The sequence below is a fragment of the Sceloporus undulatus genome, chromosome 5 (assembly GCF_019175285.1).
Source record: "Sceloporus undulatus isolate JIND9_A2432 ecotype Alabama chromosome 5, SceUnd_v1.1, whole genome shotgun sequence".
NCBI classification, from domain to species: Eukaryota; Metazoa; Chordata; class Lepidosauria; order Squamata; family Phrynosomatidae; genus Sceloporus; species Sceloporus undulatus.
Window position 1 is genome coordinate 90,770,436 of NC_056526.1, and position 17,518 is coordinate 90,787,953.

The window sequence follows — 17,518 nt, forward strand, 5'->3', positions numbered from 1 at the left end:
AAACAAAAGCTCAAGACGAATGGTTCACACCCCAAACACATCAGCTGAATAAAATTAAGTTTTGTTATAAGCAACAGCTCAACAAACATAGAAAAATAATTATTGCAGTAATAACTAGCCAGCACAGGCAATGAGGATAAACGGTGGGGCTTGCAATTCTGCAACATCTGGCAGACAACTTGATTGCTGGTGAAGGAGTACTTCACTACTCCTACTCTGTCTCAAGGATTGGGGGGGGGGGACTTCTTTCTGACTATAATGCTACTTACATGGAGTGCTATGTCATTTCCTAGACAGCAAGCTGTAAACACTGCACAGGTTAAAGAGTTGTGTTAGATATTTTGAAGTTCACAGGGTTTTGTTATATCTTTCAGGTTCATTGCAGCATAGTTCCAATTATGCTAAACAGGCACTTTTAGCCTCCAGCAATGCATGAAGACCAAAAATTGCTTACCATAGAAAAGCTACTGACATGACTTTGACAAGTAATTTGAACAACTGATGGAATACATCTATCATCTATCTATCTATCTATCTATCTATCTATCTATGCACCCACCCACCCACCTGGTGATTCCAGCTAATACTTAATTGCAATACTTAAAATACTTAATTTTTGATTCACACCTTTATAAATTTAAATTTGATAATTCATGTGTCACAGCATATTTAATATAATAGGTAATCCAATTTTATAAACCAACTAAGATTTAACAGTGCATCGTGAATGTTTACTTTGCCAGTCCACATAATACTCCATCTTTGTTGATTCATCTTTAGAATTACTCCTATGGATAACAATCATGTTGTGGTCAAAGATAGCCAGTCTTTTTCCTCTTCAAATAATAATAATAATAATAATAATAATAATAATAATAAGTATTATAAATGTCTTGTATCTTGTATCTCTCTTATTATCGGTGAGAAAATTCCCAGTGAGGGATGTTGAGGAAGTGATTATTCTCTTATAGTTGAAGAGGCTGTGGGATCTGGTGTCAAACGACTAAGTCAAAACAGACATGTTTATTGAAATAGGATGAACATTCATTGCTTTCATATAAAAACGCATCCAATATCCCAAGATCACAAGAGTTCTTGCATAAGTACTTGAAAGATCTCTGATACTTTACATTTTGCAAACTGAAGATTCAAAATTGTTCACTAAAAAGAGGGAAAAAATACATTTAGACTGTACTAGAAAATATATACGGAAGACATATCCCCCATATGGTGATATATTAATATTTGGCATTCTGTATTGCTGCTTTTGTTGATATAAATAATGAAAAATTTTGAAAAGATAATCAGTCTTTCAATGAAATCCTGTGGTACAATATATCTGTTGTTATTGCACAGGCATACCAATTGCATGTATGTGTGTAAATATTCAAAGTTGTTGTGCATTTAAATAAGATTCAGCATGGCATACTGATGTACAGTTGTCAGTGCACATAAGGTGCCTGAGAAAGTAACTTGGGTGTTGTGTATATTGAGAAAACAAAATTAAATGAACAACTTGAGTTTATATCACCTTTAAAGCAAAGGTGCTTGGGAGGTCAAGTCACAAGAGAGAAAAATTGACAGTGGAACAAGCCATTTCCCACTCGAATTCAAGACAGAACAAAATAGTGCTAAATGTTGTCACCAAATTCAAGATACACTAAGGGATACTTTTTCCCAGCACATTACCGGAAACATTTTTTCCCTAGTGATGAACCAGAATGTATGTCCAAATACATTATGACCTATATCATAGGGGAGGGGGGCAAGATTCTTACTATGGCCTGTTACAGACTGCCAAAATAAAGCTGCTTCGGATCTCTTTGGAGGTATGCTGTTTAAATGATGAGTGCATCCTAAGAATCCGGAAGCTGCACCAAAGCTGCACTCCAGTCCTTAGGAATGGAGTGTGGCTTTGGCGCAACCTCCGGAGTCTTAGGACCCATGCATCATTTAAACAGCATACGTCCGAAGAGACCCAAAGCAGCTTTATTTTGGCAGTCTGTAACAGGCCTGAGTTTGCTTCTTGCCAATACCGTTTAGAGTCGTAAGCCCATCTGACATGGGAAGCTTGAGTCTCTGTTGAGTTCTTTGAAACCCAGTGACCTTACAGCTTTAGCCCTTGCTGTGTGGCAGTTCTTTTTTAGCATTCTGCACATTCTAATTTAACTAGAGAAAACAACCACATGGTGTGTTCCTATGAAAGCTGTTTGCTGATCCATATTTTCCAAGACCAGTTGCACCTTCCTTCCCTTACAGAAATAACTAAAAAGGAATCCCAATCTTATCTCCAGTGAAGCAGTAAAATGTTATTACTCTTCAGTTAATGGTAACACTAGGCTAATACATCAATCAAGTGTAAAACAAACAAGTCATCATGTAAAAAGTGTGCCATTACCTTTGCCCTTGATGCTTATCTTTATCATGTATTCAGCATGATATAAAAATTGAAGGGCATTTGAGGACACACACTTTGTAAAGTTAATAATAATGGTTTAATTCTATGTTAATGTTGACACATTCTGTTTGTAACCATGACTGCAACCACAGTGCAGAAATAATCCAGGTTGGCCCCACTTTAATTCTCATGGCTAAATGGTATGGAATTCTGTGCACTGTACTTTTGGGAGACTTTTCATCTCTGTCAGAGAGCTCAGGTGCCACCAAAAAACCACAATTCCAAGATTCCATAGCACTGAGCCATGGCAGTTAAGTGCTATCAACCTGGATTATTTCTGCAGTGTAGATGTAGCCTCAATTGTAATAACTCAAATTTGCAAGGCATTTTGAGTCTTACAGAAAAGGCAGGATACAGATTGATTTATACTGATAACCAAATGTTTGAATTGCATCTAGATTAGTCTTTGCCATTTCTAATAGTTTCCCTATGTGATAAAGACTAGAAGCAGCAGTCATGCAGCCATTGCATGACTATGATGTAGGGCTAAGTCAGCCATTTTAGATTTATTTTTAAATTTGATGGCAGAAAGCAGTAGAGCATTAATTACAGCATTAAATACAATCTTATACACAGATTTTTTTATACATGGATTCAAGCATCCACGGTTTGAAAATGTTCAAAAAAAGTATATATTTCAAATATCAAACCTTGATTTTCCATTTTCTATAAAGGACACCATTTTGCTATGTCCTTATATTTAATGGGACCTGAGCATACATGGATTTTGTTATACACTGGGGATCTTGGAACCAATCCCCGGCAGATAAAAGGGTCCACTGTATAGTGAGACACAATTCTGGAAAATGGACAAATACGGAAAATAGCATTTTAAAACATGCATTTTAAACATGACCAGGGTAGATGGGGGAAAGCCTGTGGCACACCTCAAATACATAAAGTACATGTGACGTTTTAGCCTCAAATGGCCTTAGAATCTACATTAATTTGTCCCAGTGTCTGTTCAGACCCAACCATTGCTTCAAAACATAACCAGGTCAGAATAGTACACACATTTCCAATTTGTTGTACTAAACTTGCATTTTCTACCTAACTGCTTATATCTCAGTGCTAAGCATTGTTAAATTGGCCCGTAATATACTTTCTCACAAATACTCATAAGCAAGTTGTTTTAAGTACAGAGAGAATGAACTACTGAAAAGAACAGTGACCAGGGAATTCTGAGTGTACAGTATTTATCCAGGGTCAGACAGCAACTTTAGCTCACCATTTGTTACGGTGTTTCAAAACTACCAGAGTACAGTATATTCTGCACAGTCAGGTTTGGTTGGAGGCGATGCAACCTGCTCATACCATATTTGTCCTTTTCCCCCTTAACATCTACCATATTATGATCTCTAGAGATCATCGAAAATTTTTTTGGTATCAACAGGTGTATAGAAGATGTTCTAAGTTAGGAAACTTAGAGGATGTTTTTGCTGGAGATCCTGCGCTGAGCAGGAGGATGAACTTGATGGCCCATGAGGTCCTTTCCAACTCTATGATTCTACGAAATGTATATACCTAGCATTTGATACACTTTATGGTACATCATGCTTTCAGGTATTAACCAAAACAAACTCTGTAATTTTCTAGAGCATTGTTCTCAAGCCCTCTGATATGGAAAACAAACAGTCCCCCCCCCAAAGTATCAAGGACTGGCACTAAATTTGTGCCCAATCGGTACAATGTTTTTTTCTTGCCTGGAAAACTACCTTGGACCTTCACTTCGAGCATCTCTGATCTAGAATGTAATATACTGCATAGAAGCAGATAATGAAGTACACTCCAGAAAACCAGTTAAATTATTTCTGGAGCAAGCAACTGATTTTCAGTAAGTTCTTCAATTGTAAAAGAAAACCTTATTTCACATGTGAACATCTGAAAAACAATTTGACAAATATGACAGGGGATGTGAAACAGAAAGCACGCACAAATCATTACAGAAAAATATACTCCTTTTTAATTTATTTTCCATTACAAAACACACACTGGAAATAAAAATAGGCTTTGGAATTCCAATCCTTCCATCTCTCATGCTGCACAGGCTTCTTGGAAAAGTGAACAGAGATACATCTGTGGATACCTATGGCACCTGAAAGGAATACTACGAAAATATTAGGGACATGTGGGGTATGAAGACAATGGAGACTGAAAGGGAAGGTATGACTAATGTTGCCTGGTATGTTGCCGGGCCATTTCCCCCCCGCCTCCCAGAAATATTTTTTCACTTATTCAGACAAAGTAGCTGCCTTACAAAAAAAAAACGTGTACTTGGAAACTATGGAAAAAAGAACAACCAGGAATTTTGCAACTCATAGCAGCACTTATGTACTGTATTAAAAAAAATGTAGTTCATTACTACCAAAACGATTCAGCAGACAGGACCACATTTCTGTTTTGTTCTTTGTAACACACAAGACACTGAAATGTGTTTCTCTTAGTCATGGAGGCTGGCTTATTGCTCTTCTATTTGATCTGCCAATTCAGCAGAACCAGCAGAGACACTATTTTCAGGATTGTTTGTAGTTTGTTTTTCTTCTTCCTGATCTGGACCAACAAGCTGTACTGTTTCTTCCTCTTCTTCCTCCTCGACTTCTCCATCATCTTCAACATCCATTTCAAACACTCGGATGTGACGCAGGTTTGAACTAAGCTGTGAGATTATTTAAAAGAGATTCTGTTATTAAAAAACGGTAAGCAAAATGCAAATTTTGAATGTTTCATCTTAAGAACCCTAAAAACATTTGCCTCATTACCAAACCTTCTTCAAGTTTGGGGATATATAAATTTCAAAAGGTGCAAGCTCTCTGAAAAATGCTGCTAGACTGCACACCACTGCTAGAAACACACGTGATAGGTGCTGAGCGTATGTTTTCAAAAGGTTTGCTCAAAGGTTAGTTCTGAACATGGAGGAGATAGTCACTGATCTGTTTCCCCTTTACAAATTTTTTACTTTATATAATGGAGCCAGACCACAGGGAAGTGGTTCCCATAACATGCTACTCTATAAATCCATTTTATACTCCAAAGCAACAACTGCAATTTGTGGGATGGTAAAATGGCAGTAACATTTCAACAAAATGCTATTCTCATACTGTTGCAGAAGACCTCTAAACTCTTTCACCAGTTAGGATAATCCATCCTGACGGTGGTAAAATTATCTAGCCTATCCATGAAAACAGAAACATGAAAGTTACAGTCCCTGCACACATTTTTCTTCTAAACAAGTCTCCCTACTGGATCATCCTATAGATGGGATAGGTCTTGTGTAAAATCTGTAAGCTTGAGCCTTACCACACAAGACACTTTTCTGATGCCATTTACAGCAACATACTGGGCTTTCATGTTCTCCAGCACTCTCCATTGGCCTTCTATGGTGACTGTATGAGTAGGAATGCCATCACACTGCATATCTAACCTAGGTAAGATCCAGAATACATTTGTTTTTAACTCCATTATCAAGTGTTAACATTCTACACATCCCCATTACATGCACACTTAAGGCATCCTTAGAGGTAAACATTTTTTTGAAAAGGGTAGTTGTGTTTAATCTGTTGCAAAAAAACCAAGCAAGAATCCCGTGGCAGACTGTAATAAACTTGTTGGGTTTTCAAATTCATTAGTTTTAAGCTGTCTAGTTGCCCTAGATTGAAACACACACACACCTTTCTGAGTTTTCTTATTATGAATTAACAAGCTAGGTAAATATGGACTTCTACTGCCAGTGGAGACCATGGAAATGTCATATACAGGCAACTTAGTCATTCTTACTAGCTTTTTCCACAGTATATTCACAATGTGAAACCTCAGATCTGAGAATAAAATATGCTTGAGACTGGATGACTAAGTAATGTGAAAGTAACAACATGTTTCGACATAGCAACAAGCTTTTCCCATTACTTTACCCATGAAAATGTAGTCATTTTAGTCAACCAATTTCTATCCATCTGTATCCATTCTCAAATTTGCAGTAAAACCCACACACAGTAAAACTGACAACATTTTGAAATATCAGTCGGTTAGGACCTTTGGTCAGAATTCCAGCTCAATTCCAATTCTTGGTTCTCCTCCGTATATATGGATGATAAAGGCAGCTGGGCCAAAATTCTTTCCTTCCCCTCTTGTTCTAAGTTCTCAGCAAGAATTACTGTTATAGTGTCATCATCATAGAAATGGGCATCAAGGCAACTGTAGAAACTTCAGTGAGACAAGGAAAAGACATTTAAATTGTGGTCACACGTATTTCACAAAGAGAAGAAGCACAGAGCATAGCAACATCTTTTGTTTGAAAGTACTGTAAAATCTATGTAATATTTTATGTGAATAGCTGACAAGGAATGGCTCAAATTTCATTCTCTTTTAGCTTCACACCAGTCAATGTCCTAACTCATAGAACTGCACATGTATTAGCTGACTGTTACTGTGCATTTCTACACAAAAAAGATGGGAGGTTCTGAATGCACCCATCATATGTTCAAACTTCTGGCTTGACATTTAAAGCCCTTAAATATCCTGGAGAAAGCTGCAAAGATTCTTCTTCTACTATGAACCTTCCCTCATGATGTGATCTTTAACTGCATCCTTGTCCCACTTTTCCCTTCTATGAGTTGAGATAAGCAGCAGGCCATTTTCTATGATAGTGCCTCCTTTAAAATAATCTTTCCCATAACACTCCCTTCTCCTTTTGTGTCGTGTCTTCTTAGATTGTAAGCCTGAGCACAGGGAACCGTCTAACTAAAAGATTGTATGTACAGCGCTGTGTAAATTTACAGCGCTTTATAAATAAAGGTTAATAATAATAATAATAATAATAATAATAATATCTGGAAGCAACTAGCTAAAATAGCCATGAACTGAATCTTTCAGGAGTAGAGAGCTAGATGTGTCTGTTCTAGTAAAATTTGGGTGATGGATTTAATTTTTTGTTTATATGTATTTTATGTTTCTCAGTCAACTCTTAGAAGCCTTACACGTAGTGCAGAGTGGAGATTAAGAAGATCAGCCTTCAGAGCCCTGATCAGACAGGGATCCTAAATTATTTGTTTAGGACACTGACACCTAGTGGGATTATTTGAAAATGTAGGCCATACAGAAACAAGTACAATTGAAATCAAGTTCAGAATAAAGTTAAGAATTAAAATTTAACACCCAGCAATCAACCCCACACTCTCATTTCTTGAAATCAAAGGGCTAAAATATATAATCAAATATGTGATAATCTGATAAATGTTTGGAAGCTAGCCATTCTTCCAGCTATACAAACCTTGTACTTGAACTTTCATTAATACTGTTGTTCAGAAAATTTCCAAAATCAACAGCAAGCAGTCCATTATTTGCAGACCTAAGGTTGTAGGAAAAAAATAAACATTATATTTTCCAAATATTCTAAAATCTCAAAAGATACACAGTAAGCACTAGGAAAATCTATCTATCTATCTATCTATCTGTCTGTCTGTCTGTCTGTCTGTCTGTCTTGAGGGTGGGGTTAGCCACTCCTACATTCTTCTCCACATTCTACCTGAAACAGAAATAACATCTTTAACCAGGTCCATGTGAAGGTTGCACTTGTCTAAAGTAAAGTAAAGTAAAGTAGATTAGTCATAAAGACTAATATCATGTTGTGGTACTGAGTGAAACCTCTCCTCTCATGAGAATTTAGTACAACTCACAAAGAGACAACCCAACTAAATTGAGTATTTCTGAAATCTTCATTCTCCCCTGAGTTAAGAGCATGCTTAAAATGCAAACACACCACTGAAAGTAATGGGACCTAAATGTTCATAGCACAGTTGATGTATCTGGAAACACGTTCAGTTCACCCCAGTGGGACTCAGCTACTCCACTAATTTTCTTTGACTACATTCTTCTCCAAGTTTCTAGCCCTTATGGCTTTTGATAGCAGGAATGGGAAAGCACATGACAAGCTTAGTAATATGCAGCCTAGAAGAAGCTGAGCAGAACTTGCAATGGCTAGAGAGTAGGCTTCAATGTGGTAAGAAATGGGATTATGCAAAATTAATATGCATCAAACTGATTTAACAGCAATTAACAACAAAATGGAGTGAAAAACCCCTATTCCAATTAATATTATTAGTTTCCACAATATGCCTGTGCTAAGGGTCATGTTGAAATCAAACAGAAAACCTCTGTGAAATAAAGAAGTGACAGATAGACGCACCCAAAGATTGAGAGAACTAATTGAAATTAATGTGTAACTTGTTATTCCACTCCTACCTTCCACGGCCTTTCTCGCAGCTTCCTACCCCTTATATTCTCTTCTTGCTTATATCACCACTTGAGCCTTGTGATGTTTTCTTTTGAGCCCAACTATACTTTTACTTTACTCATAGGAGCTGTGTTAACCAAATTTTTTATATCGTAAGTTAGAATGTTACTGAACATTCTACATCACAGAGGATCAATTGGATCAGCTTGCAGAATTGACACAGATTTGGCTTGCTAAAAATCATTCAACTGCTATGTGCTAGAGTGTTGGTGGATTATATAATTACATAACAGACTTTTTTGAAAAAAAGAAAACATCCCCAAATACACCCCTTAATGTTGCCTTACCTTGAAACGTCTGTATGCCTCCTCAATATATATATTTTAGAAATTGAGTTTTCTAGCATCGTGAACAAAACATAATGCAAGCTGGAGGATTTATCATTCCACCTGCAATGGCAACAGGAACATTCATTAGAAAAGAATCCAACACTTGATGAATGGTGCATAGAATAATCAGTCATACTTACAAAAATGGCAGCTTAAACAACTGAGAAGCTGAGTCCTCACTAAAGTGAAAAAGAAAAAAGAGAGAAATAAATAAGAAAGAATAACATGTAAACCAAATATACACAATAGCAAATTCATTATTTGTACATAGACCTTTGTGTTGCAAAAACAGCAACATCTATGAACAAGACGAAGGCAGCAGTTGATTTAGTGAACAGTAAAGTTGGCAGAAGACCAAAAAATGTTTAGGAAAAAATCAAGCACTATGGAAGAAGCCAAAAATAGCATTATGAGTATTGAGCCTGCCCAATAAACACAGGAAATAACCATTACGATAGAATGGTAGTCTGGGCAATGGTTGGTGCTTATTTGAATGCTAGGTGCTGATTTGAATCGGGTATCCTAAATACCCTAAAGGTAGTAGGTCCCATCTGATCATGGAATCTAAACAAGGTGAAGTTTTATTTAGTACTTGAGAGCCTGGCAGTGAATTCCAGGTGCTGTAGGCTATATTTCAGAGGAAAGAACTGGCAACACCATCTCTGAATATTCCTTGTCTAAGAAAACTCTTTTCTTAGACATTCATGGGGGTTGCCATAAATTGACAAGAGACTTGAAGGCAAATGTGCGCGCACACATCCTCAAAAAAGACATGGCTGATGGGATGTAACACTATTGAACAGAAAAATGTCACAATCCAACATTTCCTTTTTAGAGGTACCACTTCTAAATGTCTTTTTATATTATTATTTCAAAATACCCTACCTTTTTGATGCTTTGTATAAAGGCATACGAAATGCTTGGTGCACTGATTTCCCAATGACATCCTAGAGAGGAAAATGACAGGCATACATCAAATATACAGACTACTCATAGCAACACAGAAAGAGCCAATTTAGGTTAGTAATATGCATGCAAGAGCATATATATTGGAAACCATGGATTATTTACATTCAAGAAAAGGATAAAAATATGTGTATTGCTTTAGAATGAAGGTGGTTCAGTTAGTAATATATAAGTTTAAAGCTGTCAGAAGATGTCATAAAAATATAAAAACAGAAGAGTGTTTGAACTTAAAGATCTAAAGTCTAAAATACTGTTGATTGTAATTTTGGATATGGAGTAAAAAAATAAATAAAAGGAAAGTACACATTTAAATTGTAAAATTGATAGAATATTCAAGAAGTTAGGAAGTACAGATCTGAGGGTATATAATATTTTATTGTTGTTGCCATGTAAGTATGGTTTGTTCTATTTTGTTGATTATGTTGTTTTATTGTTTGTTCAATTTTTGTGTATTTTATTTTGCCTGAACGTATGACTTATAAGTTTGTGTTTAGTTTTAGGTTTTTTTTTAACATAATAAAATTTATTTTTAATTTTAAAAAAACCAGATGAGATTAGCCCTGTGGTTTATCCAAATCAGATGTACAAACTGGATACTTACAGCTGGCTTCTGTAGACACTGATCAATAATTCCCTCCATTCGCCTTTTTACAAAATGCAGAGACTTCTGAGGATAGTATGGAAATAGCAAAGGGCTTTCTAAATTAAAAAGGAAGAAGCAAGGAGTTGAATTAATGATATTTATGTGAAGAAATCTGGATGTTTAAATCGTCTGTTTCATATTAATAGGCATATTACAGGTAAAGAAAAATGACAATTACACTTGTAAACAGAAACAAGAAGGAATTTTTTTTAATGCAAAGTTCTGTTTCTCCCACATTCTCTCCTGTAAAGGCATATGTGCAGCATGGGATCAAACCCTGACTGCTTTATCCTGCCCTTACTCTGATTACTTTAGACCATACGTTTAATGAAATAAAAACCAAACTGACAATCCTGTTGCCTGGAGGATTTCTTCCCTAGTTAATTCTGTTGGCATTTTCCTCTTTTAACTACCATAGGCCAAATGTTCCAACTACAGATATGAAAGAACAGCAGACCTCTGCAGCTCATGCCTTCCAGATGTGTGTGACTACAACTCTCTTCATCCCACTCAGTACAACTACTGTATTCCAACATATCTGGAGTGCATCAGGCTAGGGATGGCAGCTATTCAGGGCAAACCTTAGAAAACTGAATATATTTTTCATTGCTGTGACTGAACGACAGTGTGTCATGCCCACCCCAAAATAAGACAGAGATGCAAAATACAGGAATTTAGCCTCCATCTTTGCTCTATGTAACACAATTTTAAAAACATTTCTTAAAACTGCCTTGTCAATACATATACAGGCCATCACTGCTATCCCTATGCTGTAGGATGGATTTATGTAATTGTGACAGGAGTGCTTTATAACAGTCCCATAGTTTCGTAAACTGAGATGGCACTGAGGTAAGGAAGGGTTACAATATTGTAAGGCAGGGTTACAATAATGCTGCAGCAAAGGACAATAAACAGCTTTCTGAGGGGTGAAACAGACCACCCCAAAGGGGCGACTTCAAGCTGCCCCTGACAAAGCTGGATTGGGGCGGCAGCAACTGCATGCCACAGCCCCAATCCAGCAGAATCTGGCCCAAATAGGAGTGGCAAAGAGCTGCTCCTATTTGGGGTGGATTGAAGCCGCCCCATCATAGCTTCAGCTGGCTTCCAGCTGTGTGTGTGTGTGTGTGTGTGTGTGTGTGTGTGACGTCTAAATGACATGCCCCCAAGTCACCCTGTAGCCACCCAACATGTAATCGTTGGTGTGACTTCCAGGCAACTTGGGGGCATGGCATGTGTAAATGCCATGCCCCCAAGCCAGCTTAAAGCTGGCTGAAGCTGCCAGTTTGTTCTGGCCCTAAATTACAATGTCAGCCAATTGCTGTTGGCTTTGGAAAAAAAGTAGTGAATTTTATGGGTGCCATATGGTTCAGCTAATCCTTGTTGTACAGATCTATCTTGAGCTAAAACAGACAAACCCAATTAAGAACTGGAGAAGGACTCTGTATGTGTGTCTAACTAGCCCACACTATTCTTCTACAACTGGCTGTGGTAACAAAGCAAAAATTAACTAAAATAAAACATAGCCTTGTATATTCATAACCTAGGCCAAGTGATTTCATAGGATAGAAGATGGACACAAATGGCCATCTTACTTACTGTATTTCTCTTAGTCTATATTCCCTAAATTAGGCATACCATGTTAGCAGCCATTTCAGCTAGCCTGAAACATTTTTTAATTTTCATTTTTTGCCATTATTACTGTAAATTTAAGAAATTCCAAACCAATACAAAATCCTTACAATCCTTCAGATAAACACAAAATTATTGCTTCCAGCAATATCAGAATTTGGTATCTAGCAATCAATACCATATTATCACTTTCTCCCAAGCACTCCAAAGTCAAGAACTTAACATACTAAAAATAAATGTTAATAAATCAAACAATGATTCAACATGAGCACTCTTGAGAATTACTCCCACATCTAAAACTATTATCAGAACAATTACCCCATTTAAACAAATGGGACCTTGTACCTTGGAGTGTTCCCATTCAGTATGTCTGCCAATTACTCAATGCCTTGTTTCAGGATACTCCATTCTTCCTTTCTGAATTCTGGTCCTCTCCTCCCTCCCTCTCTCCCATGACAGAGATGCAGCATTCTCCGCCCAATTAACATGCTCAACTTTATTGGGTTGTTCTATCCCCCACCCAACCCTAATCTCTGGGATATAATTTTCTAAGGATTTCTGCACTACAAATCACTTTTAGTCTGCCAGCATGTCTCCTCCTTTGGGCAGATGATACTAGCTACATATAGACTCCTGCTCATAGAAAATGTGCATTATTAAAATACAGGATAACTGAGATGCAGAACACATGAACTCAAGGCACTGCGGTTCTGAACTTTATGTGCCTGTTGCAGATCTTAATACAGGCATTAAGATATATTCAAACAATTCCCCTCCCCACAAAAACTAATTTCCACATACTTCAACACAAAATGAAAAGCCATACACTGCCCCACCCCATAGCTACAGGGCCATCTATTAACATGGTCCACCATGCAAGTATTCTTTAAGACTGGCAGCTTTTGAATCTTTGGATCACCAGCTTGAAGAAGATGCTGTACCTTTAAGATGATTGCTATTTTGAGCGAAGTTGAACCATTGGTTTCCTTCTGTGTTAGGTGGGGATACAAGGTCATCATCTTCATCTTTCAAGTACTGGAAGAGAATTGTATGAACAAATATCTAGACAAGACAGACAAGTTTTTGGAAGTACAATGCTGGGAAAAGATATTGGATGACTTTCGATATTTCTCCCTTCTGAGTTGGAAACATCTAAGTTAATATACTAGAAGATTAATGAGTTTCCCCCTTAGCTCTTTGGAATGTGTTTTATTGCCCAGTCTCCAACAGGTTATCACAGTTTATTGAAAATGCCATGTTACCTAAGCAAAGTAGGACAGTTTATCAGAGATGGTTATAAACCTTTGCTCTATGAAACTGGCAACTAGAACTAGCACTGTGTGCTTGCAGGTTGTTCATTAAGTGGGGACAATTTACGTTTTAATTTTATTTACATGCTGTTCATCTTGCTATTTGAAAAAACAATTTCCTTTTTTAGCTCTACCATGGGTTTTTTTATTTGAAAAAAGATATTTAAGTTTAGGAAACAGATTTAGAATCTATGACTAAAGAATCCTTTTATCTCCACATATACAATCATCACACTGTAGCACCAAAACTAGACATTTATCAGCACACACAGGATGCCAATTTGCTATCACAAATCTGCTGTGGGGTGGGAAGATATTATTTGCAGAGAAGTACAAAGCAAGAGAGGTGAGGTGTTAATTCTTTTGTCACACAACACTTCTTGTTTGAGTTTTGTATCCCAGAGAAACTTGCCACTTGTATAACAAAAGAAAGTGACAGGTAGGCAGAGTTAAGTATCTGCTCTCTTTGTTATTTTTACTCTGAGAACTACAACTTTCTCCCAGTGCTTTGCAGTTGTTCAGAGGCATCTTGGGTTTCTAGACCTGCACCTGCTAGTAAAATCTAGTTCAGCTATAGAAATCACCATGGAACATAAAATGCAGTCACTTCAAGACTCCTATGAATTTCACAGTCCCTTCTCATTCTGCAACTTTTAAGTTTAAGAAACTTAAGGAGCAATTTTAAGCATATATCTTGGGAAGTAAATGTCACTGAGTCAATGGGATCTCCTCCTGACTATGCATGTTTTGGATAGAGTCTGTGTCACCAACAATGCTTCCTTTTGTCTAGTGTCATGTGATAAAACAGTTGGGATAGATCCTGACCTGTTCTCAAATTATTTACACAACAATACCTCTCTCAATAACTGGCATTAACATTCAAAAACCTCCTGACATTAAAGATTTTAGAGTCTGGAAAAGTTAATTTTGGATTATAGCTTGCAGAATCCTCCAACCAGCAGGGCCACTGACTATGCTGAATGGGGGATTCTGGTTGTAATAATCCTTAAAAGCAACTGTTATAAGATCTGTGTCTACTATATAATTGGGAAGTATTCTTCTGTGATACAAGGAAAAGGGTAAGAAATAACAACTCCAAGAGTTGCTGTCAATCCAAAAGGGCAGCAAAACTGTGCTGGCAGCTGTAAGAGGATTTGCCAGCAGTCCTTTTTAAATGGACCTCCAATAAAACTAATTTTTGTGATTCTAGGCTTCATCAAAAGAAATATAGTGTCTAGGTCAAGGGAAGTAATAGTACCACTCTACTCTACTTTGGTCAGGCCTCACCTAGAATACTGCATCCAGTTCTGGGCAACACACAATTCAAAAAGGATGATGACAAGCTGGAGTATGTCCAGAGGAGGACAACCAAAATGGTGAAAGGTCTGGAAATCATGACCTATGAGGAGAGACTTAGGGAGTTGGATAGCCTGGAGAAGAGACAGTTAAGAGATGGTATAATAGCCCTGTTTAAATATTTGAAGAGATGTCATATTGAGGATGGAGCAACCTTGTTTTCTGCTGCTCGAGAGAATAGGACACAGACCAATAGATACAAACTACAGGAAAAAAAGATTCCAGCTAAACATCAGGAAGAACTTCCTAACTGTAAGAGCTGTTCAACTCCCTAGGCTTGTGGTGGAGTTTCCTCCTTTGGAGGCTTTTAAACAGAGTCTGGATGGCCATCTGTCAGGTGCTTTGATTGTGTGTTCCTGAATGGCAGGGGTTGGACTGGAAGCCCTTGAGGTCTCTTCCAACTCTATGATTTTATAAACTCATTCGAGACGTGCTGCTGCACAAGAGTGGTGAAGATACCATGGATGGCCAAGAAGACAAACAAATGGATCCTTGAACAGATCAAACCTGAACTATCCCTGAAAGCCAAAATGAGGCTGTTGTTATTTTGACCACACCGTAAGGTAAAATTAATCATTAGAAAAGGCAATGATGGATAGGTGGAGGGCAGTAGAAAGAGAGGAAGACTACATGCCAGATAGCTACACTCTATTAAGGAAGATGCAGGCCTGGGCCTGCAGGACCTGAGCAGAGAGGTTGATGACAGAGGGTCTTGGAGATATCTCATTCACAAGATTGCCATGAGTTGAAGTTAATTTGAGGTCAGTTAACAACAACATAGGTCCATACAAATTCACCTAATTCATTCCAAAATGCAGACTACATATGTATAGTATGCGGGTTTACCCCTACTGTATCACAGGTTTGCCAACAGTCTTTTCTGTAGCAGGTTATTTACCAGTATTTTTAATGCAAGGAAGAGCCTGATACATTACCTGGCCAACTCTTTCTACATTAAAGTATTTTCCTTTACGATTATAGAGCTCAGGTGCCTATAAAAGAAACAGTCAACATGTCATACAGTTAACAACATAATTAGCGTACATGTCCACTGGCAAGTGGCACAGTGGTTAAATGCTGGTACTGCAACCACTCACTCACAGCCACAAGATTCTGAGTTCGATTCCAACCAGGGGCTCCAGGGTCGACTCAGCCTGGCATCATTCTCCCGCAACTAAAATGAGTACCCAGCTTGCTGAGGGCTATTAGCTTACACGTTGTAAACTGCTTAGAGACTGCTTAGTTCAGTATGAAGCAGTATAGAAATGTAGCTGCGATTGCTATTGGCAGTAGGATTATTAAAATGGCTACATCTAATTCATATGCCCCATATGCAATCTGTCACATGCAGTATTTATTTATTTATAGGATTTATATCTCGCTTTCCTGCCAAAATGGGATTCAAACCTCAGTGGGAAAGAGTGTTTAAAAATGCATCTAGCTCAAAAGGGTTCAAACCAGTACTGTATTGCAAATGCACAATTTGAAATGTACACTTCAGAGTGCTTCAAATTGGAAGGTGATTCTCTCTCCTTCATTGGAGGTTTTCAAACAGATTATGTGGTTGCCTGCTAGGGACGTTAGTTGTGGATTTATGCATTGGCAGTGGTTTGGAACTAGATAACCTCTGGTGTACCTTTCAACTTTGAGGTTCTTCCTTGCTGGCCCATGTGATAAGGTGTCTACTTGCCTTTCTTTGAACAAACAAACAATCTCTCGAAATCAGATGACACACCTGCAAGTCTCTCATGGGAAACAATTAAAAATAAACTCAACAACTTACCTCATTGAAGTGCTCAGTAAGGAAATCAGCAACAAAAGTGATATCTTTCTGAGTCATCTTGAGGAAAAGAAAAGACCAAAATATCCATAATCATATACTTTAAAATGTATACTAAATATTAAATACTTTAAACAGCAACTGTCACTATTAAGAATTCAAAGATAGAGTCGTGTTAGTCTATAGAATTAGTTTGTAGAGAGATCTTATAGCACCTTTGACACTAACTAAAGAAAGAAGTTGGGAGCATGAACTTCCATAGCCTAAAGTCTACTTCTTCAGATGGATCTACATACATACTGTCGCTATTAAACACATAGATACATCCCAATAAAAATTCATCACCATAATATTTTAAAAGAGGTTTTTAGACAATTAATATAAAATATAAACCAATAATACAGATCAGACAAAACAGAAACACACATTTAAGCCTAACCAGTAATAAATGGGTTACGTTACTGTTTTCATACTGCTGGTTGATATAAAGATTTTAAAATCTAAAATAAAAAAACACTGTTCAGATCCTTTTTAACAGCTTCAATATTAAACAAGTGTTATCTATGTAGCTTTAAAGAAGCCCAAAAGAGTGTTTTTTCCTATTTTCAAGGACTGGCAAGTTACCTTTATAAAACAGGTTGCAAGCAGCTCTATATTATTTCATATTTAAAAAAACAGAAGTGGACTTCCTGCACACACTCATTGACATTTTGGACAGTCTATGAAGCCCCTGGAGGACCCCAGGAACAGAAAATTGG

At 37.3% G+C, this 17,518-nt stretch overlaps 1 protein-coding gene across 5 annotated transcripts in view; it reads right to left on the reverse strand.

The window, feature by feature from the left end:
- Nucleotides 1-4,409: 4,409 nt before the first annotated feature.
- ANAPC4 (anaphase promoting complex subunit 4) overlaps nt 4,410-17,518 on the reverse strand; it is a 29,671-nt gene continuing 16,562 nt past the window's right edge. For 3 of the 5 annotated variants that reach the window (XM_042469290.1, XM_042469291.1, XM_042469289.1), the window contains exons 20-30: nt 16,764-16,820; nt 15,916-15,972; nt 13,256-13,349; nt 10,644-10,741; nt 9,962-10,023; nt 9,217-9,255; nt 9,035-9,136; nt 7,725-7,802; nt 6,488-6,658; nt 5,756-5,879; nt 4,410-5,114 (exon numbers count right to left, since the gene is read on the reverse strand). In XM_042469290.1, the coding sequence (XP_042325224.1) occupies nt 4,917-5,114; nt 5,756-5,879; nt 6,488-6,658; nt 7,725-7,802; nt 9,035-9,136; nt 9,217-9,255; nt 9,962-10,023; nt 10,644-10,741; nt 13,256-13,349; nt 15,916-15,972; nt 16,764-16,820 (1,080 nt within the window). In that variant the 3' untranslated portion in view covers nt 4,410-4,916. The remainder of the gene's footprint in view (nt 5,115-5,755; nt 5,880-6,487; nt 6,659-7,724; nt 7,803-9,034; nt 9,137-9,216; nt 9,256-9,961; nt 10,024-10,643; nt 10,742-13,255; nt 13,350-15,915; nt 15,973-16,763; nt 16,821-17,518) is intronic. The other 2 variants (XR_006104146.1, XM_042469293.1) reach the window with 2 other exon arrangements.